We start from the raw sequence: 27692 nt of genomic DNA on the forward strand, positions 1-27692 counted from the left end.
CTGTAATTGGTTCCATGGTTTACATGGTCAGCCAACCCTCACATCTTGTTGCCATTGGTCACATTACATCCAATACAAAATTGTCACCAGTTACATCAGTGGTTCCCAAACTTTTTTCACTGGGCTGCACTTTCGGAATAAAAATTTGCTCGTGCCACACCGAATTTTTTATTGATAAGAAATACATTCAAAAACAAAAAAAACCAACTCCTAGCAGTGCTTGATTCATAACATAGAACACAACTACTTTATAATATGATCATGGGACATCCGGAAAGTATAAAACAATGCAGCTACATAAAAACATGATCCATTCCCAAAATATACTTATAGACGAGCCTCTTACCCAATATACAACCTTAAGTAAGTATACAAACTCAATGAGAGGTGTGAGCTTGTTTTTGTCAGGTAATCTCATTTATATTAGGTCCAATTTGAGACAAACAAACTCTCATCTCTTCATCAACACAAAGAAGCCTTTCTCTTTTCCAGTCTTTGATATTTGTCAGAGCTGAAAATCCCTGTTCACAACAATATGTCGTGGAGAACTGTAGAAGAATAGCTAATGCTCTTGAAGAGATGCGTGGATACTGTTTCTGGTTGTATATCCAAAAAGAGTCCAGTGGCATACTCCCGTGTTTCATTTTCAAGGCGCGATCAATCGAAATGCAGGCCATTTCCTCCTCCTCATCCAATGTCAGACCTGAACAGCTGGAATTCGCAAAGGGGTCTCTAACCCAGTCGAATTTTTCTGCAGACAACGATGGGAAGTAATGATCAATCTTTTCTACCAGTGTTGCAAGATGTTCCTGTATGAGACCGTACAATTCATTGCTTGTTTTAAAACGTTTTACGAGTGAGAACATTTCGAGGTTATGTTGCATCGCTCTTCCGAGCCAGAGCTGAAGCTTTGTTTTGAATGCAGTTAGTTTGTCTGGAGTTGTGAGGATATTGTCATCGTGGCCTTGCATACTGGCATTGAGCACATTCAACCAGGAAAAGATATCGGCCAAATATGCCAGCTTTGCACACCAATCATTGTCATCCAGTTGGTGGTACAATGGGTTCCCTTTTTGTTCCAAAAATTCTCTTAATTCATTCTTCAGTTCCAACACCCGATTTAAAACTTTTCTGCGGGACATCCAGCGAACCTCCGTGTGCAGAATTAGGCATTGATGTTTTGATTCCATGTCTTTGCAGAGTTGAGCAAATAACCGCGCCTTTAGTGGTTTTGCTTTGATGAAGTTCACAATGCGCACAGTCTGATCTAGAACCAACTTCAAATCAGCTACAAGGGTCTTGGTGATTAATGCTTCTCTGTGTAAAAAACAGTGAGTTGATATTACATCTGGATTTTTCTGTTTAATAAGTGCCGCCAAGCCTCTCACATTCCCTTTCATACATGGCACTCCATCCGTACAAATTCCAATAAAAGAATCCCATGAAATCTCAACTTTTTCCAAATACTCAGACAAGGTTTGGAAAATATCTTTGTCCTCCGGTATGTTTTTCAAGTTCCTTGCAAAATAGAAACTGTGTGATTATTTCGTCATTGTGAATGAATCTGATATAGGCAAGCAACTGTGCTTTTCCACTAATGTTGGTCGATTCATCAACTTGAATGGCAAATTTAGAATTCTTCATACTTTCGGAAACATGCTTCTCAATATTAGCTGACATCAACTATTCTTCTGTGAATTGTATTATCAGACAAAGGAATTTCCATAATTTCTCGCTCAGCATCATCACCAAACAAAGTTTTCACAATCAAGCTGCAGGCAGGCTGAATCAATTTTTCAGCTATTGTATGTGGTTTTGTCTGTTGAGCAATCAATTCAGCCACTTGGTAAGATACAATCTGCGTCTTATCTGAGACTGTCATTCGTTTTTCGAAATATGATCATTGGCATTTCTGCTGTTCCAAAAGCCTTTCAAAATATTGAACATCCTTGTTTGCCAGATTTCCATGTTTTGACAACAGATGTCTTTTCATCTTGCTTGGGACCATATTGGAATTGGAAAGCTTCTCACCACAGATCAAACACATAGCCGAGGTACGTTTTCATCTCCAGTCCATGTGAAACCGAGACTCAGATAGTTATCCATATATTGTCGACAAACTTTCTTTTTTGGAGGTTTGCTTGGGCCTGCTACTGGTGTAGAATTAAACGTCTCTTCTTTGAACGGCGATTCTGGATCACAATGTGGACTGGGATTGTCCTCAGCATCACTTGATGCTCTTGCTCTCACTTTGGAAAAATATCTATCCATGTTTAAATGTTTCTATGATTGTCCTTGAATCTCCCCGCCACACTTGCCATCCTCTCTCGCTGCACCAGTGTGGTGCGCCGCACCCTTTGGGAACCACTGAGTTACATTCTAACAAAGGTATGGTAACGCATGTAAATGGCCACCATGCTGATTTTCAGCGCGAATCGGTTGGCACTGAAACTCTTAGGCTGGGAGACATGCGGAAGCCTGGCTGCCCATCGGGAATCCCGTGAAGCGGCCACCGCTGATGTCTCCCAGCCCACTGCGCTACCGAGCAGCACAACGGACTGGGATAATCGCCCTCAACAGTTCAACAATTGTTGCTTTCAAATTCAGGAAACAAGATATCAACCATCATTGTTTGAGTATCTTTGTCATCAGTTTCACATCGGTATTTTAAACTGTGTTTTTGCTGGGATTCTGTGTTTTAAGTTACTGACTTCTTGAACTTTGAACATATAATTATTCTTGTGCTTCCTTACTTGTTGCTGGACTTTTCCCTGCCTTTGTCCATGTTTCTATTTGTTTCTTCCCTAAATAAGACTATCACACAGAATAACTTACATTCGTTCAAAGTAATCTAGGGTTTGTGACCTTTCATTTGATTGTCACTTTTGTAGGGTTATCGGAACACTTGTTTTTTTAAAGGATTATGAATAGGTATTTTTCCTAAACTGCTTCATATATGCCATTGTTACTATAGGATTAATTGGTTCTGTACTTTTTGTATATTGGGTTTATGGGCATGGAAGGTCCATGAGTTAATATGGAAGGTCCATGAGTTGGCATGGAGGACATGAGAGACCATTAGCATTGGGTGGGAACATTAGTTGGCATTGGCTGGGATTTTTAGGTCCCAGCAGGGTAGGTCCCACTGTGGCTGCTGCGGTGAGGCAGCCAAAGTCCATTGACTTTAGAAGGACCAGAAGATCTTGGCAGCGGGCAAGGCCAGAAAATCCTACCCATTGAGTTGGCATGGGTGCATGGAGGTGGCATGGGGGGTTGATAGAGGTTGATGAGGTAAGGGCTGAAAGGCCTAAAATGTAATTGGTCACAGAGAACAAATGCAAACCTTTTAACCAGCCTGCCTTGGCACTCAGCTGCCCTAGTGACTGCCTCCAATCTGCTTCTCGGAACGTGGGCCTGACTCTTTCCAACACCTGCCCTCCCACAGCATAGATTGGTTCATTTGGGGGTCTTTCTGCCAAAGCGGGTGCAATGAGCTGGGAAATTCTGCAACTGAACTACTGATCTCAGTATCAAAACTCCAGGTTGAGATATATTCATGCTTGTTCAATGTTTAGTTTAATTGCTGTTGTCATACTGCCGATCAACAGGCTTGGTTCTTTAATTTTATTGCTTCAGGTTTCTCTATTCTATCCAGCTCATTAAGTATTTTCGCAGATTTCAATGGGCATTTTCTCTGCTGGATGTCTGAATTATCTGTAATAATATGCTGTGCTTTCTTGCTATGAATTCTAAGCCAGTACATACATTAACGAACCTCTCTAACACTGCATTTATTGTTAGTGTCTATATCAACTATTTTTATCAATCCTAAATTGTAGAATACTTGTGGTCTACTTGTTTTTCCAGGGTTTAGAAATTTAGTCTTTGGTATTTGTTTTTGTATCCACATACCACATCATATTTTCCTATGGCTTGATGTGTTGGCCAGAGTAGATCAGCACCTTAGGTTCGACTTGCTCAGTTTTGTACTGAAACTCTATAAACTGACTGTGACATTGTAATAAATTGAGCTCCTGTGTCTAATTTAAAATTACCAGTTGATGGTCTGCTATTAATCTTGAGGTTGACCTGTTTACTCAACATTATCTTCAGTCTGAATCTCATCCACAGAACAAATCATTCTCACTCTATCTCACGTTGCTTGTTCATTATGTGAACTTTCTTTCAGGATGCTTTTGTTTATCTGATCAGCACATTTTTGCTTTGGCTTTGTGCACTTTAACAACATGGTTTTATTTTTCATGTTGCACAGACATTTGGCCACACACTGGGCAGTTTTTTTTCCTTTATGCAAATTACCACAGTAATTGGCATGATTTGTTGAACAGTTACAGATCTTTTTCCCTCATTGTGCAAAGTAACATCTCTGCTCTATTTGCATTATTTATAGGACTGACAGTATTACATAGGTTCTTTAACTATGTTTTGTTGACTTCTGCTGCTGTACAAGCATCGGCCGGTCTCTTTAACTCTACTTGATCATCTTTAATGACTGCAATGTTTTCAATGAGGGAACCACACTGACAGGATTTGTGCTATATGACAAGATTCTCCAATCTCTTATTATAACTTCAGCAGAAGACCAGTAGAAACGTCAGGAAATTGTATAAATGCCTTATTCCCTTGGATTTGCGCTGATCTTCCACCAATTTTAAGGTGTTAACCGGGAACTTCTATAGAAATTCTATCCCTTTGTTTCATTAGTAAGCCTATGATGTACATTTTTGAGCCTGAACACAGAATTAAAAGCATTTCTTTCATATATAAGATTCTTCTGAAGTATGAAATATTACTCAAGTTTGGACATTAATAGTTTCATATTTCATTTACCCTCTTCTTTGCATAGGTAAATGTAATTTACACCTCAGTTGCTTTCTCAGGTAATTCATATATTAAAGCTCTGGTATGCAGTTTGTCTATTTTGATTGGTAGCACAGTGCCACAGTGGTTAGCACTGCTCCACACAGTGCTAGGGACCCAGTTTCGTTTCCAGCCTTGGATGACTGTGTGAAGTTTGCACGTTCTCCCTGTGCCTGCATGGGTTTCCTCCGGGTGCTCTGGTTTCCTCGCACAATCCCAAAATGTGCAGATTACGTGGATTGGCCATGCTAAATTGCCTCTTAGTGTCCTGAGGTGTGTAGGTTAGGGGGATTAGTGGGGTAAATACGTGGGGTTATGGGAATATGGCCTGGGCTCTGTCGGACAGTCGCTGTAGACTCGATGGTCCAAATGGCCTCCTTCTGGACAGTAGGGATTCTATGACTTGTATGATAGTTACTATTGCAAGCGTTGTTTCAAATGTTGCCACGTTTCCAAAATTTTGTTTGCTGTGATATGCAATGGGACCTTTAAAAGTTACTATATTAGTTCTAACACCATGTGTGTTAACTATTTGATAAACTCTTAGAGATTGTCTACAATATCTTAAGCTTTACTCAAACATCTAAGCATGAAGTTGGAGTTTCCAGCTTATCACACACAGTGATGTACTGTGCTACAAAACATCTGCATTTACACTTATGTCATTCCAAAGATAACTTGTGGTGTGGAAAGACTTGGAAAATCAACTCTATGAATTACACATATGAAGACGGATTCCACATCCCTGCACTTCAAGCAGGAAGTGGAACTCACAGAGAGTGCACCATGGGAAACGAAATGTACACATCCTGCAATTTTCTGCCACTGAAATTAATGCTTGTGATTTCTTGCAATCCAGTCCCTGTGAGTGCTTGCTGTAAAGTAAACTCTTAAAAAAACGAATGGCTTTTTCTAATGCTTGTATTGTTACATTCCTACAACTAAAAAAGATCTTTAAAAATAGGTTTATCAAGATGAAGGATATTAGCATTGAAGAGTGAAATCATTTCCTATTTCACACAGTGTCAGTATCAAGCAAGTTGAGAATGCATAGCAATGGTAGGGTAAAACTCACTTAAATTTTCCCCAAAATATACCTTGGTCCAATGTCGCAATTATAATCTCTACTGGACTAATGTGTCATTTTCATATCCCAACTATACTTTCAGTTTTGGAAGGCTGGCATATTAGGTCCTCAAACAGCAGACACATGTAGGTTGAAAAGTGCTATTGTCTAGGCAAATAGAGCTCGAATTTAGACAATCAGAAATTCAATCTGAAGAAAATTGGACTCATGATATCCATGTCTACATTTAGGCACAGTAAGAAGTTTAACAACACCAGGTTAAAGTCCAACAGGTTTATTTGGTAGCAAAAGCCACACGTGTGGCTTTTGCTACCAAATAAACCTGTTGGACTTTAACCTGGTGTTGTTAAACTTCTTACTGTGTTTACCCCAGTCCAACGCCGGCATCTCCACATCATGACTACATTTAGGCAGGCATTTTATAATGTTATGCAAATGAGGAAAATAAGTTAAGTTACATATATCCATTATTTATACATAACACTACTTGGCTTCTGAAACTTGGCTAATGCAAAGTTCCTTAAGGAGAATTTAAAGGTTGGTTTCCTGAAAGCAATCAACCACAGAAATTGGCCTAATTAGAAAGTGGCAACATCAAAAACATTATAAACATGTTGGGCCAGGATTGCTGGTCCACTTAGCGACAACACAAACATTATTTACTGTATCCAAGGCTGGTGTCCCATTAATGCTGTGACTACCTTCCTGCAATATATAAATGACACTTCCTCCAGTAAATTGACCTTCAGCCACTCCAAACAGCCATTCTCAGGAATTTCTGGGTCAAGATCCTTGCTCACCCATGTCAGTGCACTGTTTTATTGCACTTAATTGTCTTAGGTAAATCTTTATATCAACTATATATACTATTATCCATTTTCTGCAATCAATGATCTTTTAATTTTTAACATACCTGATAAGTTCCACTGTTTCAGAATACATCATGTATGGAGACTTGGCTTCAAGGGGCCCATGCTCCATAGCATTGCCACACTCAATAAAGGATAATGCTGCATCTATATAATTCACTGCCTTTCCAAACTTTTCCACCTAAATCAAACAAAAATAGACTCAACTTTGAAGTTTATTCATGAAGATATCTTAAAATGTATAATATTCCAAAACGTTAATAGGTTCAAATCATAATACAAAACCACATTTACCACAGCATCAGCTTTGTGCTTCTTTTTCTTTGCTTCTTGCAAGTAGTAGTCAGCATTGTGTTGCCTGTGCAAACATAAATCAAAAAGTTCCAAAAGTGGTGAATGTTTTCGAGGTAGATTCAGTACAAGAATGATAGAAATTAACTGAAAATTGCTGGAGGTTACACATTCCATAGAGTATTGATTACCATTTTTAGTAGTGCTTAACTTAACATTTAATTAAAATGTAACTTTTTCAAAGTGCCTTACTCACTTTTCATCAAATACAAGCCTAGCTCTCCGGAAATCCTTTTGCCCCTTTGATGCTGATGACCATAAACTTGCTTGAGGTGGCTGATTTGACAGATTATTGCAAAGGTGATTGCTTTCTGAGTTAATGTGGAGCCCTTTCTGCATCATAAATACAGCAAAATAGTTATAGTACAGTCTATTGCAAAATAGATCAGAATGAAGAACATGTTAATAATATTCTTCACAAAAGCTGTTTATAAAGGTTTGGACAATATGACAGACCACAGCTACAATGTGCTAATTAGTAGCTAGTCACATGCTGCAGAACAGTAATTTCATTGAATAGTGACAGCTCATTTGATTCACTGTAAAATTGCTTTGTGGATCAAAGAGGCTATTGCCAACAATGTTAGTGATTTCTGTAAGTTTGGTTCCATGTGTCTTCCAATATTATTATCCACAAAACATAATTATTAACTGCACTGCACAAAAGGTGAATTTGAGTACAGTATTCAGTACTGGCAGAATCTCTGACAGCTGTGAATCAGAACCGGCAAGTCTCCAGAAGGAATGAGTCACAGAATAAATCAGTGGCATTAGCCTTGAACGGGAATGAATCACTTAATACACAGGAAAATGCTGGCAACCAGCATTTGGATTGCGCATATGTGGTTTAACATTGGTAGATATTAAAGAAGAAACTGTACTGCTCCATCCTCCTAGCTGGTGGAAAATGGCTTATGATTATAAATAGACTAGTCTGCAAAGTAAGAAAATGGGACGGAACTGGAATGGAAAAAATACATTTTTTAAAATTAGCATAGTATTATCTTGCTTCCTCAAAACAGCACAAACTGTCCTTCACATAATTCTCAGTCATTTACAGCACAGAAGGAGACCATTCAGTCCACTGTGTCCATTTAGGCTTCCTCCAGAGTAAGCCAGTCATTCTTACTCCCCCACATGATCCCAGTAGCCCTACAAGTTTATTGCCTTCAAGTTCTCATCCAATTTCCTTTTGAAATCATTGATATTTCCACTTCTACCACCCTCACAGTTAGCGAGTTCTAGGTCATTACCCCTCACTGTGTAAAAAAATTCTTCCTCCCATCTCTTGCCCAAAATCTTAAATCCATGAGCCCTAGTCCTTGTACCATCAGTTAATGGAAACAGCTTTTCTTTCTCTACCACAGCTAAGCCTGTGATAATCTTTTACATCTCCCTTAATCTCCTTTCCTTCAATGAGAACAACCAGCTTCTTCAATCTAACCCTGTAACTAAAACCCCCCATCCTAGGAATTATTCTGTCAAATCTCCTCTGCACCCTCTCAAAGACTTTCACATCTTCTCTTAAGTGTGGTGATTAGAACTGGATGCAATATCCTATTTGGAGCCTAACCAAAGCTTTATAAGGGTTCAGCATAACTTCCCTGCTTTTGTACTCAGTGCCTCTATTTATAAAGCCCAAGATCCCACATGCTTTGCTAACCAATCTCTCAATATGTCCTGTCACTTTCAAAGATCAATGTGCATACACCCCCAGGTACCTCTGTGCCTCCACACTCTTTCAAATCTTGCCATTAAGTCTATATTATCTCTCCCTATCTCTTCTACCAAAATGCATCACTTCATACTTTCCTGTGTTAAATTCAATCTGCCACTTGTCTGCCCATTCTGTTAGCCTTTCAATGATCTATAGACCAAGCCTGTTGCAGCCATTAAAGCAGCTCCTACCATGGGTTCAGTTAATAATGGCAAATAACCCTGAGTGATTTGAACCAGAGATATGGGACTTGACTCTTGGACTGTGTCGCAATAACCATTTTATATGTGTGGAGGTTGTGACACTACAACTGGCCTCAGATTAACTGGGCAAAGGAGGAAAATCAACCAATGCTCCTGCTCTTGATTATTGGCATGCCCCTCTGTGTGGGTATTTCAAGCTGACTAGTCTATATTGCCTCTGACTGTAGAATATCCTGTCAACATTTTGTCTGATTTCCATATAAAGAATGGCTTTGTGATTGAGGTCATGGAGACTGCTTGGCTTCCACAAAATCCTAGTGGAAGGCAAGGCCTCCTGGAAAGGGGAGAAAGACAAAAAGAATTATAGAAAACATGAAGCAGTTAAAATTATAGAAATAATCTTTTGTTCAATTACATCAATTCCAATGCTTCTTGAAGCTCAGCACTCTGAATATACCTGCACAAATTGGCCCAGACTAAATCTGGGCTCTCAAACAAAGAACACATGTAATTTCACTTGCTCTGAGTTGTCAACAGAGCTGGGACTGCAATAATTTTAGGTATTCAGATAAATACAGGACAAACATAGGAGTCAGCCTATGCTGACTATAGAAAATTCCCTTTCAGTGTTCCAGTGATTAATTACTTCCTTCATCAGGATTGAGGGAAGTATTGCTGCAACGAATGAGGAAAAATCATTTCTAAATTCCCTTCTAAGTACTCCTCAGCATTCCAGGTTCTATATCTCATGTCTGTTTGAGCTACAGGTGGATGAATTTATTCTTCACTTTCACCAGTCTATTCTCTACCCCTTACAACAATATTAACGTATAAGAAAATTTGAACGTAGCAGTACCAAACCGTGTCGCCCATTTAAGATAGAAATTGACCAAGACAATTATGCTGATTTCTGCCTTTTCCTTACTTTAAGCAAATAATAATAATTTCAAAGTTAATTTTAAGTCGTGAAGAACCAGTGAAGACTTTGCAATGAATCACCATATTGCCAAACTGATAATAATTCCAGTGCAGTTATAGAATGCACTGAATTGGTCTGCAACCTACTGTAAAATGCCTTAAAGGGAAGGGATTGCAACATGGCATCACTAGAAGGAAGTAAGTCATGTAATTAAGTTTTAGTTTCATTTTTGCTTTCAGCAAAGCACACATATGCAACTCCACAGATGTTTTCAAGCTTTCTGTTCATGTATATCTGTTCACATGTGCCTAGAATTAATAAATGAATCTACAACATGTTTATCCAATCTGCTTTGAGTGATTGGTGCTGTGATCCCTTAAAGGCATGTTACAATATAACCTAACTGTAGAAAACTTGATTAAATGAGGTTTTCTGTTACTGACTAACTTAATTTGGTCACTCTATTTTCTCCTTCAGTTCTAACAACAGTCATATAAATGTGGTTCTTGTTCCACCCGCATGCTTGTACAGAGCCGCTAATTGCAATAAAACTGAAATTGACCAGTTCTATAAAGGAATAATTTACAAAGTAAATGGAAATGGAAAATAATTCACGATGCACATCTGAAAAATACTGCCAGACTTCAAATAATATATTGACCAGGAAATTTCTTGGAAGTTCTCCTGAATGGCTGCTGTAACTTCAGTGGAAATGTGGCAAAAACCCCACTTATCCTGTCTGAGATTTACACCGAAGTTACGGTGGCCGATTTTCCCTTGTGAAAATGACTGATGACTGTCTCTGCAGCTTGCGGGAAGTTATCGCATTACAACATGCAATAGGATGCCGGCCTCACTCTGGGCCTGGATGCCGGCCTCACTCTGGGCCTGAATGCCGGCCTCGCTCCTGGTCAGGACGCCAGCCTGATTCTGGGCCAGGCGCCGGCCTCATTCTGGGCCAGGACACTGGCCTTGCTCTAGGCCTGGATGCCGACCTTTGCCTCTTAATTCCATGATGGAGATCTACAGGTGGTGAAGGGAGGAGAAAGAGAAGGGAGGGGGATGGGGAAGGAGACGATGTGGAATCAGTTCAGTGGAAGAGGGGAAGGGGAAGGAGTGGAGGGGAAAGAGAGGAAATGCCAGGTATGTGGGTGCTATGTGCCAATGACTGATGTGAATCATATCAAACAGTATGTCCCTTCGCTGTTTGCAACAGGTAAAATATTGACTTTATGCAACTAGCCCATGCTTGCAGACATAGGACAAAATCTTACCAAAAATTGGCAGTGTTGGTTCTAGGGTGAGAAACTGAGTTTCCCGCCAACGATGCCAACATGTTTTTGGGTCGAATCTTATGCATTATTAGTAATAATTTTTTAATCCCATGAGTATCACTTGCAGCGTGTTCCATCTGATTTGCCTGCCCCACGACCACTGAACTGCTGCAGGCACTGGGGAGCTCCATATAAATGGCTCCCCAGCACTGCTTCCACAATGACTGCAGGGATGGCAACCAAGAAGGCAGCACTGCGCTTTTTGGAGGAGGCCCTCACCAGAATGCTGAATGGAGTGGAGCAGAGGTGGGACACATTCTATCCCTGCTCCAGGAGATAACCTTCCTGCAGGATGACCACCCCTGTCTGGGATGCAGTGGCAACCCTGGTCAGTGCAAGCGCACTGCAGAAGAGGACAGAGCAGCAGTGTCGAAAGAAGGTGAGTCAAGTTCTTCACTCAGCTAGGGTAAGTGAACCATCCCCAATCTCACACTGGACCCCCTCACACACCCTTTGTACCCCCAAACCTTTGACTCACTCAGCCACCTTGGCTTTTGCCAACAACAGCCACCAGGCCCACCCCCCCCCCAACCCCCCCCCCCCCCCCTCCATGTCTGAACAAGTGAACTCCATGGTGCAAGGCTTTGACTGCATGGTGCAGGCACTGGTGGGAATCCATGAATTTGCCAGAGGAGGACAGTGCTTCTGGATCTCACTCCAGCTGCCCCTCCAACCCATGAAGGAGCACAGGGGCCCCCAGAATCCCAAAGGGAGGAGGATCAGCATAGTACAGCTGGGCCCTCCAGCCAGGGAATCCTGGGCATCTCCAGCCCATCTGACACCCACCTGCCTGTGAGCAACACACTTCCAGCCCCTGACACCATGGAGGGAAGCAGTCAAATATCTGTGCTGCCCATAAGCAGACCTGACCCTAAAGTTCCTGCCTCCCAGGGGACACCTGCCAAGTTCATCTCAGGCAAAAGGGTTTTGGATGACAGCAGGCCGCCTCAACCTCAGTTGTGGATCCTGGGGATACAGCAAGATGGAGTGTGAGGATGAGGAAGATTAAAAAAACTTTATGGGCACAGGAGGCAGGGGTGAACATAAGCACGAGTGTAGATAGGTCACCATTTTGTATTGAATGTTTGTCATTAAATTTCACTTTGTTCCCCACAAAGCCTCCACTCTGTCTGTTCATGCCACCAAGCTTAGGGAACTACCGCACTCACCCGGTGCCTCATCCGTGTGGAGTGTGAGAACGGCAGTGCTAAGTCCTTCCCACACCGATGATGCAGTAAGGAGGCGCTGCTGCTGACAAGCCCCCCCGCCTTCCCCGAGAGCCTATTCCCCAACCCCCAGCCCCCTCCATCAAACCTCACCTCTCGCATGTCTAACAGTGTTCTCTACAGATCATGCGGCCAAGGGCTGTCAAGGTGCTGCCAGGCTGCCCACCTCGGCTGTAAGATATATGTGAACACCACACTCCTGACGTGGGTGAGGCCTTTAGTAGCTGACACTGTGCATCCCGTGCTTATGAGCCCTATGATAAAGCTCATTTGATGGTAGGATGCGTTAAGCTCTCTGTCAGCAGTGAGCATATCACTCAGGATGAGAGGAGCATCGCTCTGTCCTCAATGCAAGTCATTATCATTCTCCCTAAGAGTCCGGACAATAGCTTCAGTGCCCTGCCCATGACACTGGCAACAGCATGGGAGCATACTGCTGACAACACATAACTGGTTAGATATCAGTCCCTGTGGCGGGAGAGCTAGTCACTTCTAGTTTTGCTCGACCCCAAAGCGAGACGCTCTGAGGACATCCATAACACGTCGGCTCAGTTGGGTTCTGACCGCTGCCTGGGCTTCTTCTGCCTCTTCCTCTGTGTGGTCACCCTCACCGCCCTCCTTGATAACCTCCTCATCCAAGAAAATGTGGTGTTCTTTCATCTCCTCCATCTCCTCTAGGTCCAGATGCTTTTCCCTCTGCAGCGCCAAGTTGTGGAGAGCATAGCAAACTACAATAATGTGAGAGACCCTCTGTAGGGTACCCCCTGACTGATCCAGGCACCAGAACCGTATCTTCAGCAGGCCAATTGCCTGCTCGACCAGCACGCGCATTGCAGCGTAAGCCCCATTGTAACGAGTCTCCACTGGTGTTTGTGTCCTCCTCACTGGCATCATCTCCTGAGTGGGTATCTCCTGTCCCTGAGGAGCCATCCCTGCAGCTTCTGCTCTCCCTCAAAGATAACTGGGATCTGAGAGCGCCCCAAGGTGTAGCTGTCATGGACGCTCCCTGGAACACGGGCACACACCTACATAAAGGGCATCATGTGATCACAAACAAGCTGCACATTGAGCGGTGAGTATCCGTTGTGGTTCATGAATGGTGACGTGTGGCACCCTGGAGTGTGCAGGACCATGTGGCTACAGTCAATCAAATCTTGCACCTGGGACAAGCCTGCAAAGGTGGTGAAGCCCATGGCTCTGCCGTCTTGGCTCACCTGGTCCCAGTCCAAGTTGATATACATGTGTGCCCTCGCATAAAGGGCATCTCTAACCTCCCGAATACATTTGTGTCTGGCTGACTGAGAGATGCCACACAGGTCATCCGTGCTACCCTGGAATGAGCCACTCACATAGAAATTCAGAGCGGCTTTGAGCTTAAGGACCATGGGCAGTGGGTGTCCTCCCATTTTATGTGGTGCAAGCCCTTACGGGGTCTAGCAGAGGCGGTGCACCGTCCTTCGGGACAGACACAGCCTTACAGTGAGTTAAGGGGGTAGTGTGTTAAAGTGGATTGGGGACTGGCTATCCGACAGGAAGCAAAGAGTCGGAATAAATGGGTGTTTTTCCGGTTGGAGGAAGGTAACTAGTGGCGTGCCGCAGGGATCGGTACTCGGGCCGCAACTGTTTACCATTTATATAGATGATCTGGAGGAGGGGACGGAGTGTAGGGTAACGAAGTTTGCAGATGACACAAAGATAAGTGGAAAAGTGAATCGTGTGGAGGACGGAGAAGATCTGCAGAGAGATTTGGACAGGCTGAGTGAGTGGGCGAGGATATGGCAAATGGAGTATAACGTTGATAAATGCGAGGTTATACACTTTGGAGGAAATAATAACAAATGGGATTACTATCTCAATGGAAACAAATTAAAACATGCTACCGTGCAAAGGGACCTGGGGGTCCTTGTGCATGAGACGCAAAAGCCCAGTCTGCAGGTACAACAGGTGATCAAGAAGGCAAATGGGATGTTGGCCTATATTGCGAGGGGGATAGAATATAAAAGCAGGGATGTCTTGATGCACCTGTACAGGGCATTGGTGAGGCCGCAGCTGGAATACTGTGTGCAGTATTGGTCCCCTTATATGAGGAAGGATATATTGGCATTGGAGGGAGTGCAGAGAAGGTTCACCAGGTTGATACCGGAGATGAGGGGTTTGGATTATGAGGAGAGGCTGAGGAGATTGGGTTTGTACTCGTTGGAGTTTAGAAGGATGAGGGGGGATCTTATGGAGACTTATAAGATAATGCGGGGGCTGGATAGGGTGGAGGCGGAGAGATTCTTTCCACTTAGTAAGGAAGTTAAAACTAGAGGACACAGCCTCAAAATAAAGGGGGGTCGGTTTAAGACAGAGTTGAGGAGGAACTTCTTCTCCCAGAGGGTGGTGAATCTCTGGAATTCTCTGCCCACTGAGGTGGTGGAGGCTACCTCGCTGAATATGTTTAAAGCGCGGATGGATGGATTCCTGATCGGTAAGGGAATTAAGGGTTATGGGGATCAGGCGGGTAAGTGGTACTGATCCACGTCAGATCAGCCATGATCTTATTGAATGGCGGGGCAGACTCGAGGGGCTAGATGGCCTACTCCTGCTCCTATTTCTTATGTTCTTATGTTCTTAAGAGTTTGTGAGAGAGTTCTGACCCTCCTCCCTCAATTCATCTGGGACTACCACCCAATGGCAGCACACTCAGTTGTTGCCTCAACTCCATCCCTCACACCCTCTACTCGGACGCTATAGCCTTACCTCCACATTGGTCCCTGTCAACTCCAGCAGGATACATCGGGTGGATCCACCCCTGATAATTGGTTTTGGCCTTCCGGGCAGCCTCTCCCCTTTGCCTTCACACTGCTGCTTGAGTACCAATTATGCTGCAGTCATCCTCCCCCGAGTGCGAGGTTCTTTAGGCCAGATGAAGGGAAACGCAGCCCATTCCTGAGTCCCCTACTGCGCCATGACATCTCAGCCTCTTATGGGACCCCACCCGGATAATTCTCGTCATCCCCAGTGCTTAGCCACTTGTTTTCAAGCCCTCCCACCTTCTAGCCTGGCCCCACTAAGGAAGGGCACTTCCTCAGCTGCGATATGGACAGGAATCCAAGAAGCAAAAACAGGAACTGCAGCCTTCACAACCCCTTTAAAATAAGAGGCAACCTGAAATGAAGGGAAGGTAAGGCTGCAAGTGACCCCTGTGAACCCCTCCCCCCCCCACTATGGTGATTGTGGGATCCCCACCCCCAGCCCTGAGTTGCACTTATCAGTGTCCCCCAAGTCCTCTTCGGTGCCTCCTGAGCAGTAAGCACCACAGAGAGTGCTGGCTGCCTGAGTGCTCCTCTCCGAAATCCCCTCAGAGGTGAAGGTGCCAGATTCACGCTTATGTGGAGCTGTTATAAATGATGCCAGCCTGACATCACACTGGTGCCTGCTGAATATCCAGTGAGGGGAGATGTCCCAGAGAGAGTGTGCGCTAATGACATGCTAATGTATTAAAATGAGCTATCTATCGCTTCTCGGCCTTTTGGCTAAGATCAAGTGTAGTATGGATCGCCTGCACTTGGTTGAGGTCATTAGGTTACGCTGAGGCTTCATATGTTTCATATGAAGCAATTTTTAAAAGCGGCATCTCGGCCTTTTGGCTAAGATGCAAATGAGCTCAAGTCTTGGAGGAGGATCCTCCCCCTTCTCCAATCAGCTTGACTCATGTAGATCAGGCCCAGGACAGGGTGGTTTTGGTCTCCCGTCCTGTCTTGTCAGCCTGGATCTGAAATGTCTCAACTTGTTGAGACTCTGAATTGGATTTGATTTGATTGAATTGGAAAAGTATTTAAAAAAAAAATCTGTGGTCACGCGGCATGTTTCACGGCACTCTGCCTGCGAGGGGCCGGTAAGATCGGAACTCGGAAACTCACCGGCGCAAATTGCACTTTGAGCGCGTACCGCCATTCCTGCAGATGGAAAGTGCGGGCTCAAAGTTGCCCCATAATATCCAACATTAGTTGTGAGATTGGACTTGCTAACATTGCTGGTTGTGCTCAGAATTAGACTGACAACGAATTTCAGATAGTCAGTTGGGCTCACAGTGGGGCTCACTCACATGGACTAGAAGCTACATCTGTTCACACACAGGTCCCTGTTCTTTGCAGACAAAAGGAGCACATCCACGCATTATGCCTTTTTCAATTAAACAAAAGCTTGGGGGACAGCCATTTCTTGGTTTATTCCCCATGGCAATGCCTTGGCCAATCAGAGTCAGCCTGTCTGCTTTGAAGTTAAACAAAAGCTTCGTAAAAACTTTCCTGGTTCATTCCTTGCACCAACACTTCTGTCAATCAGAGTTCATTAGCCAATCAATCAGCACTCTCTTCTCATGCAGAACTGCTGTTTCCTTTGCAATTGGTCTGCTTGTGAATCTGTGCTGATGAGTGCAAGATAAAAAGTTTCAACAGCATGTCTCTTTTTTTGCAACATTCAAGTTCTGTGCTACCAAATGAGTATGTATCACAGCACAGCACAATGCCCAGCAAGCTATACTATTACATGTTATATAGAGTTTGGGTTGCATTTACTTACACTGGAAGTTTTAGTACAACACTGTGATTCAGATTTCCAATGTTTTAAGGAGGAGAAGGTTGATGAGGAGCTGCTTGGTAAAACAGTATCATTGCTTCCTCCAGCGGCCGTGTTGTTTTCAATGGGGTACTTCTGATTTGAGATGCAGGGTAATGGTGAAAACGAAAGTTCAAGTATTTTCTCTCTCTCATTTACTTGCTTGGATAATCTGCATTAAGATAATGCAAAAGGACAAAGTGAGATCAAAATATTGAACTGTAAGGTAACAATAACACTAAAGAGCAATTCGGTGTTTTTCTTATGTATTTACTTTCTTCTTATTCCTAACGAGATATTGAGAGTAAGAAATCCATTGGGGGTACAGTGTGTAGTGCACTGGTGCCATTATTTGTATAAAAGATTCTCTCCTCGTCTGGATTGGGCTTTGCTCCAATAGCATTAAGGCCAGGGAGAGAAGGGATGGGAAATCTACCTGTAGGTGCAGTTCCTTAAATGGCCACTTACACTTTTTATGGTGAAAAATGTGTTGCAACTTCCTTTTGCTCCTATATATTTCATGAGGAACTAGGAACCCAAGCAGGAAAGAGTGCATTTTCAGAAACAACACTGAAAGTGATGCTCCCGTTTTTGGTTGTAAGAAGCACCACCACCCTCCCTCCCAATTTGGAGAAGTCATCAATCGGGGTTGCGTGGGAGAGGTGGTGAAGCAAATGAGTACAGTTTCTGTTTCTTGAGGTTTTCGCAGAGGGTGGTGAATTTGTGTAACTCACTGCCCTACAGCACGGTGGAGTCTGAATCATTGAATGGTTTCAAGAGGGAGATAGATATATTTCTAATAAAAAAAGGGAAAGAGGGATATAGGAACAGGTAGGAAGGTGAATTTGAGACTGGGGAGAGATTAGCCATGATCTGATTGAATGGCGGAGCAGGCTCAAAGAGCGGAACTTCTGCTCCTAATTCCTTAAGTTCCTATGTTCCTCCCAATGCTGATATTTGCTTGAAGTAACAGGATGAATATATATTGGAATATAGTGGAAGCGTAACAGCAGGATTCAAGATGCTTGGAATCTAATTCCAGAATATAGTTCTGATGATCATATAAAAACTGCAAGTTGATACAATGGTGTCCTTTCCCAATGAAAAATCCATTGTTATGACTAGTCACTGTTTTAAAATCCAAAACCCAGGTGTTTATCAAAAGAATAAACCCATAAGGTTTATGGTTTAAATCAAAAGAATTTTACCACAAGAAAGTCAATGAACATGAGCACTAATAACTATACTGTATTTAAATAGTCAGTTATGTTAAAGATATCAAAAGTACACTGAACACAGATATTTATACTTTAAACCAAACTTGTAACTCAATTTTCCTTCTACATCCATTTGAAATAGACTGCCAATATGCTCAGAACTTAGCAGAATTTGGAAGATTAACCACTTGATCTGAATACTGTTTCAAATAATCATACAAAGGCATAGATTTCTTTGGCCTTCCATTTACTTCCAGCGAGGATGTCCCTTCAAATCTCCTCCAACCGTCTCATAGTTGTGGGGTCCCTATTCAACATCATGAGCGTCTTGAGCTTTAGCCACCTTGCATCAGAAGTCTCCTGATTCTAATACTGTTTAACTCTGGAGTGTTGTATCTAAAATACTTTCTCTTCTCAACTTGGCTATCCCTAGAATTTTAACCCACTGTTAGGAACCTACAGTTAATAAGAGGCTCTTTGAGCCAACACACAGAATTTCAAATGGCTCTGCTTGAAAGAGATGCAGACTTGATTAGGGAACTTAAGGTGAAGGAACCCTTAGGGAGCAGTGATCACAATATGATAGAATTTACCCTGCAGTTTGAGAGGGAGAAGCTGGAATCAGATGTAACGGTATTACAATTAAATAAAGGTAACTCCAAAGACATGAGGGAGGAGCTGGCCAGAGTTGATTGGAAAGGGAGCCTAGCAGGGAAGACAGTGGAACAGTAATGGCAGGCATTTTTGAGAGTTATTTGGGAGGTACAAGAGAAATTCATCCCAAGGAGGAGGAAACATGCTAAGGGGAGGACGAGGCATCCATAGCTGATGAGGGAAGTCAAGGACAGCATAAAAGAAAAAGCATACAAAGTGGCAAGGATTAGTGGAAAGCCAGAGGATTGGGAAGCCTTTAAAAGCGAGCAGAGGACAACTAAAAAAGCAATAAGGGGGGAGAAGATGAAATATGAGTGTAAGCTAGTTAGTAATAAAAAAGAAGATGGGAAGAGTTTTTCAATATATAAAAGGTAAGAGAGAGGCAAAAATAGCCATTGGACCACTGGAAAATGAAGTTGGAGAAGTAATGATAGGAAACAAAGCAATGGCAGAGGAACTGAATAGTTACTTTGCATCAGTCTTAATGGAAGAAGACACCAGTGGAATGCCAGAGCTCCAGGAGAGTCAGGGGGCACAAATGAGTGTAGAGGCCATCACTAAGGAGAAGGTTCTGGGGAAACTGAAAGATCTGAAGGTGGATAAGTCACCTGGACCAGATGGACTACACCCCATCTGAAAGAGATAGCTGAGGAAATTGTGGAGGCATTGGTGGTGATCTTTCAGGAATCACTGGGGGCAGGGAGGGTACCAGAGGACTGGAAAGTAGCTATGTAACACCACTGTTTAAGAAGGGAGGGAGGCAGCAGATGGGAAATTACAGGCCGGTTAGCCTGACTTCAGTTATTGGCAAGATTTTAGAATCCATTATAAAAGATGAGATCGCAGAGTACTTGGAAGTGCATGATAAAGTATGACTGAATCAGCATGGCTTTATCAAGGGGAGGTCATGTCTGACAAATCTGTTAGAGTTCTTTGAGGAAGTAACAAGGAAGTTAGATAGAGGAGAACCAGTGGACGTGATTTATTTAGATTTCCAGAAGACCTTTGACAAGGTGCCGCATAGATGACTGTTAAGGTGTTAAGGGTAAGATCCTGGCATGGATAGAGGATTGGTTAACTGGCAAAAGGCAAAAAGTGGGGATAAAGGGGTCTTTCTCAGGCTGTCAGCTGGTGACTGGTGGTGTGCCTCAGGGGTCAGTGCTGGGGCCACAACTTTTCACAATATACATTAATGATTTGGAGGAAGGAACTGAAGGCACTGTTGCTAAGTTTGCTGATGATACAAAGATATGTAGAGGGACAGGTAGTATTGAGGAAGTTGAGGGGCTGCAGAAGGGCTTGGACAGGTTAGGAAAGTGGGCAAAGAATTAGCAGATGGAATACAATGTGGAAAAGTGTGAGGTTATGCAGTTTGGAAGGAGGAATGGAGGCATAGACTATTTTCTAAATGGGGAAATGCTTAGGAAATCAGAAACACAAAGGGACTTGGGAGTCATTGTTCAAGATTCTCTTAAGGTTAATGTGCAGGTTTAGTCGGCAGTTAGGAAGGCAAATGCAATGTTAGCATTCATGTCGAGAGGGTTAGAATACAAGAGCAGGGATGTACTTCTGAGGCTGTATAAGGTTCTGGTCAGACCCCATTTGGAGTATTGTGAGCAGTTTTGGGTCCCGTATCTAAGGAAGGATGTGCTGGCCTTGGAAAGTGTCTAGAGGAGGTTCACAAGAATGATCCCTGGAATGAAGAGCTTGTCGTATGAGGAACGGTTGAGGACTCTGGGTCTGTACTCGTTGGAGTTTAGAAGGATGAGGGAGGATCTTATTGAAACTTACAGGGTACTGCAAGGCCTGGATAGAGTGGACGTAGAGAAGATGTTTCCACTAGTAGCAAAAACTAGAACCAGAGGGCACAACCTCAGGCTAAAGGGATGATCCTTTAAAATAGAGATGAGGAAGAATTTCTTCAGCCAGAGAGTGGTGAATCTGTGGAACTCTTTGTCGCAGAAGGCTGCGGAGGCCAGTTCATTGAGTGTCTTTAAGACAGAGATAGATAGGTTCTTGATTAATAAGAGAATCAGGGGTTATGGGGAAAAGACAGGAGAATAGGGATGAGAAAAATATCAGCCATGATTGAATGGCGGAGCAGACTCAATGGGCCAAGTGGCCTAATTCTGCTCCTATGTCTTAAGGTCTTATGGTTCCTTGCTCTGTAGCCAAATTATTCTAAACTCAAAAAAAATTGTGCTTGAAGCAGAACCCCACATACCATCTACTCCCCCCCACCCCCAATAATTAACTTCTTGTTGTGGAGATGCCAGCGTTGGATTGGGGTGGGCAGTAAGAAGTCTCAGAACACTAGGTGAAAGTCCAACAGGTTTATTTGGAATCACGAGCTTTTGGAGTGACTCACCTGAGGAAGGAGCAGTGCTTCAAAAGCTCATGATTCCAAATCTGGTGTTGTGAGACTTCTTACTGAAACTTCTCATTGACCATTTTCCATTGTTTATTTTGCAGGCAAGTTGGTTGCATGATCATTTACTTGATGCCAGGTGCTTTGTTGTAAGATTTTTTTTCAGAGAAACCCAATTCTTAAAGGGATCATCACCCCAACATAAAATATAAGTTTTTCTCCCAAAACCACATGAGCCATCAAACCATTGCTATGATGCAGTATGTGAACATGGCTTACATCAGTGAAATCTAGCGTTTTAAAATGTCATTGACTAAAAAGTGAAGAACCTCCTTTTGCTGATAATCATTAGGGAAATTAATAAAACCCTTGGCCCGAACAAACAGTCCTTTATTAACTCAATTAACAGCGGTGCACTGCAGCCTGATTGATCTGATAGCGATCAGATTTGATAATCTGAAAAGAACCAGCAGCATAGAAATTCAGGGCAGTCATGACTTGCACTACCATAGTTGAGCCATGCTCGTTACAGAGAGTGTTTGGAGGTCTGACAAAGTAGAAGCAGGAAGGACTTGGCTACTCTGACATGTTTAGTTAACTGCAGTGTTTTCAATTCATGCACTCCTTAAGCAGCCATGAATCCACAGAGTACCCAACTAATACACATACAACTGCCTTTACTTATAGCTGTAGAACTCCTCATCCTCATCTTCTAGTTCCCTGAGAACAAAAATCATTTCCAAATGACTGCTCATACTTTTCCAAGTTGACAAGTTCAGCATTATCTCTCTTGAATATTAGATGGTAATAAGAGACAAATAAATAATGATAGAAGGATAAGTTAGTGTGCAGTGCCTATAAATACATTGCGACTTTAACATTTACAAAGCAAATAAACAAAAATGGCCAAAATGAATCAAAAGTCACCCAATACAGTATTAAGAACATGAATGCCTTCTGCTGGTTGTGAACCTACTTTGATGTACATACTTTGGAATTTAATCTATCATGTTCAATCAATGTTCATAATTTATCTAGCCTCATTTGTAGTTGTTTAGTCATTGGATTTGTGTTTTCTTTGAAGTTTAGTGTTGACGACAAATGTGATCAGTTTACTTTAAGTTTCTGAATACCAATTGCTGATACAGACTAGCAACAGCAGGCGTCCCACCGTAAATCCCTGGGCAGTCTATTCAATAAGAAGTTTAACAACACCAGGTTAAAGTCCAACAGGTTTATTTGGTAGCAAAAGCCACACAAGCTTTCGAGGCTCTAAGCCCCTTCTTCAGGTGAGTGGGAATTCTGTTCACAAACAGAATTTATAAAGACACAGACTCAATTTACATGAATAATGGTTGGAATGCGAATACTTACAACTAATCCAGTCTTTAAGAAACAAAACAATGGGAGTGGAGAGAGCATCAAGACAGGCTAAAAAGATGTGTATTGTCTCCAGACAAGACAGCCAGTGAAACTCTGCAGGTCCACCCAACTGTGGGAGTTACAAATATTGTGACATGAACCCAATATCCCGGTTGAGGCCGTCCTTGTGTGTGCGGAACTTGGCTATCAGTTTCTGCTCAGCGACTCTGCGACTCTGCCGTCGCACCTCTCTCACCCTCCTCAACCACCTCATACACCAACTCTACAGCAAACGCCGCAGCCTGGAAACCAAGATCGAATCCATATTCTCAACTTGCGCTCAGGACGCAGACCAGCTGCGAAACTCTGCCAAGCAGACGAGACAAAGGAACTACACCATCTACATGCACACCAAGAACAGGAAACTTGAGAAACTCGGCATCACCACCAGCAGCAACCAAGCCTCCCCCGGTACCACAGTAGAAAACAGTACCACTGCAGGGAAGTCCATTGTCAACTTGTCCGACTACACACTTCAACCAGATGAAATCGAAGTTCTCAGCCGAGGGCTTAATTTTTGCCCCACCACCAAAATAGACCCCATCAGTCTCGCAGCAGACACAGAGGAATTCATCAGGCGAATGAGGCTGAGGGAGTTCTTCCACAAACCCCAAGAGGCCAACAACGAACACAATGAGACAGCCAATGAACCGGAACAGCCGACAGAGAGATCCGCAGTGCATCCGAAGAGGAAAGAGTCGAATTGGACTCCTCCGGAAGGCCGCTGCCCTCAACTTGACATGTATGCCCAAGCCGTCAGGAGGTGCTTCAACACCAAATTCATCAGCCGCACTCACAAGACAGCCCCGAACATCACCCAAGCACAATGTAACGCCATCCACGCTCTCAAGACCAACCGCAACATTGTCATCAAACCAGCAGACAAAGGAGGGGCCATCGTCATACTGAACAGAACGGATTACTGCAAAGAAGTGTACCGACAACTCAACAACGAGGAACACTACAGACAGTTACCTGCAGATCCGACCAAAGAACACACCCGTCAACTCAACACTCTGATCAAGACCTTTGATCCGGACCTTCAGAACACCCTCCGTGCTCTCATCCCACGTACTCCCCGCATTGGAGATCTCTACTGCCTCCCGAAGATACACAAGGCAAACACACCCGGCCGTCCCATCGTATCGGGCAATGGGACCGTGTGCGAGAACCTCTCCGGCTATGTCGAGGGCATCCTGAAACCCATTGTACAAAGAACCCCCAGCTTTTGTCGCGACACGACGGACTTCCTACAGAAACTCGGCACACATGGAGCAGTTGAACCAGGAGCGCTCCTCGTCACAATGGATGTCTCAGCACTCTACACCAGCATCCCCCATGACGATGGCATTGCTGCAACGGCCTCAGTGCTCAGCGCCAACAACTGCCAGTTTCCAGATGCAATTTTACATCTCATCCGCTTCATCCTGGACCACAATATCTTCACCTTCAACAACCAGTTCTTCATCCAGACACACGGAACAGCCATGGGGACCAAATTTGCACCTCAATATGCCAACATCTTCATGCACAGGTTCGAACAAGACTTCTTCACCGCACAGGACCTTCAACCGATGCTATACACTAGATACATCGATGACATTTTCTTCCTTTGGACTCATGGTGAACAATCACTGAAACAACTCTATGATGACATCAACAAGTTCCATCCCACCATCAGGCTCACCATAGACTACTCTCCGGAATCGGTTGCATTCTTGGACACGCGCATCTCCATTAAGGACGGTCACCTCAGCACCTCACTGTACCGCAAGCCCACGGATAACCTCACGATGCTCCACTACTCCAGCTTCCACCCTAAACACGTTAAAGAAGCCATTCCCTACGGACAAGCCCTCCGTATACACAGGATCTGCTCGGATGAGGAGGATCGCAACAGACACCTCCAGACGCTGAAAGATGCCCTCATAAGAACAGGATATGGCGCTAGACTCATTGATCAACAGTTCCAACGCGCCACAGCGAAAAACCGCACCGACCTCCTCAGAAGACAAACACGGGACACAGTGGACAGAGTACCCTTCGTCGTCCAGTACTTCCCCGGAGCGGAGAAGCTACGGCATCTCCTCCGGAGCCTTCAACATGTCATTGATGAAGACGAACATCTCGCCAAGGCCATCCCCACACCCCCACTTCTTGCCTTCAAACAACCGCACAACCTCAAACAGACCATTGTCCGCAGCAAACTACCCAGCCTTCAGGAGAACAGTGACCAAGACACCACACAACCCTGCCACAGCAACCTCTGCAAGACGTGCCGGATCATCGACACAGATGCCATCATCTCACGTGAGAACACCATCCACCAGGTACACGGTACATACTCTTGCAACTCGGCCAACGTTGTCTACCTGATACGCTGCAAGAAAGGATGTCCCGAGGCATGGTACATTGGGGAAACTATGCAGACGCTGCGACAACGGATGAATGAACACCGCTCGACAATCACCAGGCAAGACTGTTCTCTTCCTGTTGGGGAGCACTTCAGCGGTCACGGGCATTCGGCCTCTGATATTCGGGTAAGCGTTCTCCAAGGCGGCCTTCGCGACACACGACAGCGCAGAGTCGCTGAGCAGAAACTGATAGCCAAGTTCCGCACACACAAGGACGGCATCAACCGGGATATTGGGTTCATGTCACAATATTTGTAACTCCCACAGTTGGGTGGACCTGCAGAGTTTCACTGGCTGTCTTGTCTGGAGACAATACACATCTTTTTAGCCTGTCTTGATGCTCTCTCCACTCCCATTGTTTTGTTTCTTAAAGACTGGATTAGTTGTAAGTATTCGCATTCCAACCATTATTCATGTAAATTGAGTCTGTGTCTTTATAAATTCTGTTTGTGAACAGAATTCCCACTCACCTGAAGAAGGGGCTTAGAGCCTCGAAAGCTTGTGTGGCTTTTGCTACCAAATAAACCTGTTGGACTTTAACCTGGTGTTGTTAAACTTCTTACTGTGTTTACCCCAGTCCAACGCCGGCATCTCCACATCATGACTACCATCGACACCGCAAACTGCCGGCTCCAAGTGGAGAGGATCGCCAAGAAGATCGCGCATATCGACACAGACATCAAGTTTCTACAAAGATGCAAGAAAGCAGACAAGATACCGAAAGGACTACAGATCACGAACCCACTCAGGTCAACCTATAACACAGACTACGCTGAGAGACTTTGCCGTCGCACCTCTCTCACCCTCCTCAAACACCTCGTACACCAACTCTACAGCAAACGCCGCAGCCTGGAAACCAAGATCGAATCCATATTCTCAACTTGCGCTCAGGACGCAGACCAGCTGCGAAACTCTGCCAAGCAGACGAGACAAAGGAACTACACCCTCTACATGCACACCAAGAACAGGAAACTTGAGAAACTCGGCATCACCACCAGCAGCAACCAAGCCTCCCCCGGTACCACAGTAGAAAACAGTACCACTGCAGGGAAGTCCATTGTCAACTTGTCCGACTACACACTTCAACCAGATGAAATCGAAGTTCTCAGCCGAGGGCTTAATTTTTGCCCCACCACCAAAATAGACCCCATCAGTCTCGCAGCAGACACAGAGGAATTCATCAGGCGAATGAGGCTGAGGGAGTTCTTCCACAAACCCCAAGAGGCCAACAACGAACACAATGAGACAGCCAATGAACCGGAACAGCCGACAGAGAGATCCGCAGTGCATCCGAAGAGGAAAGAGTCGAATTGGACTCCTCCGGAAGGCCGCTGCCCTCGACTTGACATGTATGCCCAAGCCGTCAGGAGGTGCGTCAACACCAAATTCATCAGCCGCACTCACAAGACAGCCCCGAACATCACCCAAGCACAACGTAACGCCATCCACGCTCTCAAGACCAACCGCAACATTGTCATCAAACCAGCAGACAAAGGAGGGGCCATCGTCATACTGAACAGAACGGATTACTGCAAAGAAGTGTACCGACAACTCAACAACGAGGAACACTACAGACAGTTACCTGCAGATCCGACCAAAGAACACACCCGTCAACTCAACACTCTGATCAAGACCTTTGATCCGGACCTTCAGAACACCCTCCGTGCTCTCATCCCACGTACTCCCCGCATTGGAGATCTCTACTGCCTCCCGAAGATACACAAGGCAAACACACCCGGCCGTCCCATCGTATCGGGCAATGGGACCGTGTGCGAGAACCTCTCCGGCTATGTCGAGGGCATCCTGAAACCCATTGTACAAAGAACCCCCAGCTTTTGTCGCGACACGACGGACTTCCTACAGAAACTCGGCACACATGGAGCAGTTGAACCAGGAGCGCTCCTCGTCACAATGGATGTCTCAGCACTCTACACCAGCATCCCCCATGACGATGGCATTGCTGCAACGGCCTCAGTGCTCAGCGCCAACAACTGCCAGTTTCCAGATGCAATTTTACATCTCATCCGCTTCATCCTGGACCACAATATCTTCACCTTCAACAACCAGTTCTTCATCCAGACACACGGAACAGCCATGGGGACCAAATTTGCACCTCAATATGCCAACATCTTCATGCACAGGTTCGAACAAGACTTCTTCACCGCACAGGACCTTCAACCGATGCTATACACTAGATACATCGATGACATTTTCTTCCTTTGGACTCATGGTGAACAATCACTGAAACAACTCTATGATGACATCAACAAGTTCCATCCCACCATCAGGCTCACCATAGACTACTCTCCGGAATTGGTTGCATTCTTAGACACGCGCATCTCCATTAAGGACGGTCACCTCAGCACCTCACTGTACCGCAAGCCCACGGATAACCTCACGATGCTCCACTACTCCAGCTTCCACCCTA

At 44.2% G+C, this 27692-nt stretch overlaps 1 protein-coding gene and 1 pseudogene across 1 annotated transcript in view; one reads left to right on the forward strand and one right to left on the reverse strand.

Moving 5' to 3' along the window:
- aff3 (AF4/FMR2 family, member 3) overlaps positions 1–27692 on the reverse strand; it is a 147150-nt gene that overhangs the window by 38959 nt on the left and 80499 nt on the right. Inside the window, exons 7-10 of the mRNA XM_078221940.1 lie at positions 17154–17361; positions 7386–7521; positions 7132–7199; positions 6882–7018 (exon numbers count right to left, since the gene is read on the reverse strand). Of these exons, the coding sequence (XP_078078066.1) occupies positions 6882–7018; positions 7132–7199; positions 7386–7521; positions 17154–17361 (549 nt within the window). The remainder of the gene's footprint in view (positions 1–6881; positions 7019–7131; positions 7200–7385; positions 7522–17153; positions 17362–27692) is intronic.
- LOC144500129 (U2 spliceosomal RNA) lies at positions 16086–16265 on the forward strand (annotated as a pseudogene).

Source organism: Mustelus asterias, chromosome 10 (genome assembly GCF_964213995.1).
Source record: "Mustelus asterias chromosome 10, sMusAst1.hap1.1, whole genome shotgun sequence".
In the NCBI taxonomy this organism is placed as follows: Eukaryota; Metazoa; Chordata; class Chondrichthyes; order Carcharhiniformes; family Triakidae; genus Mustelus; species Mustelus asterias.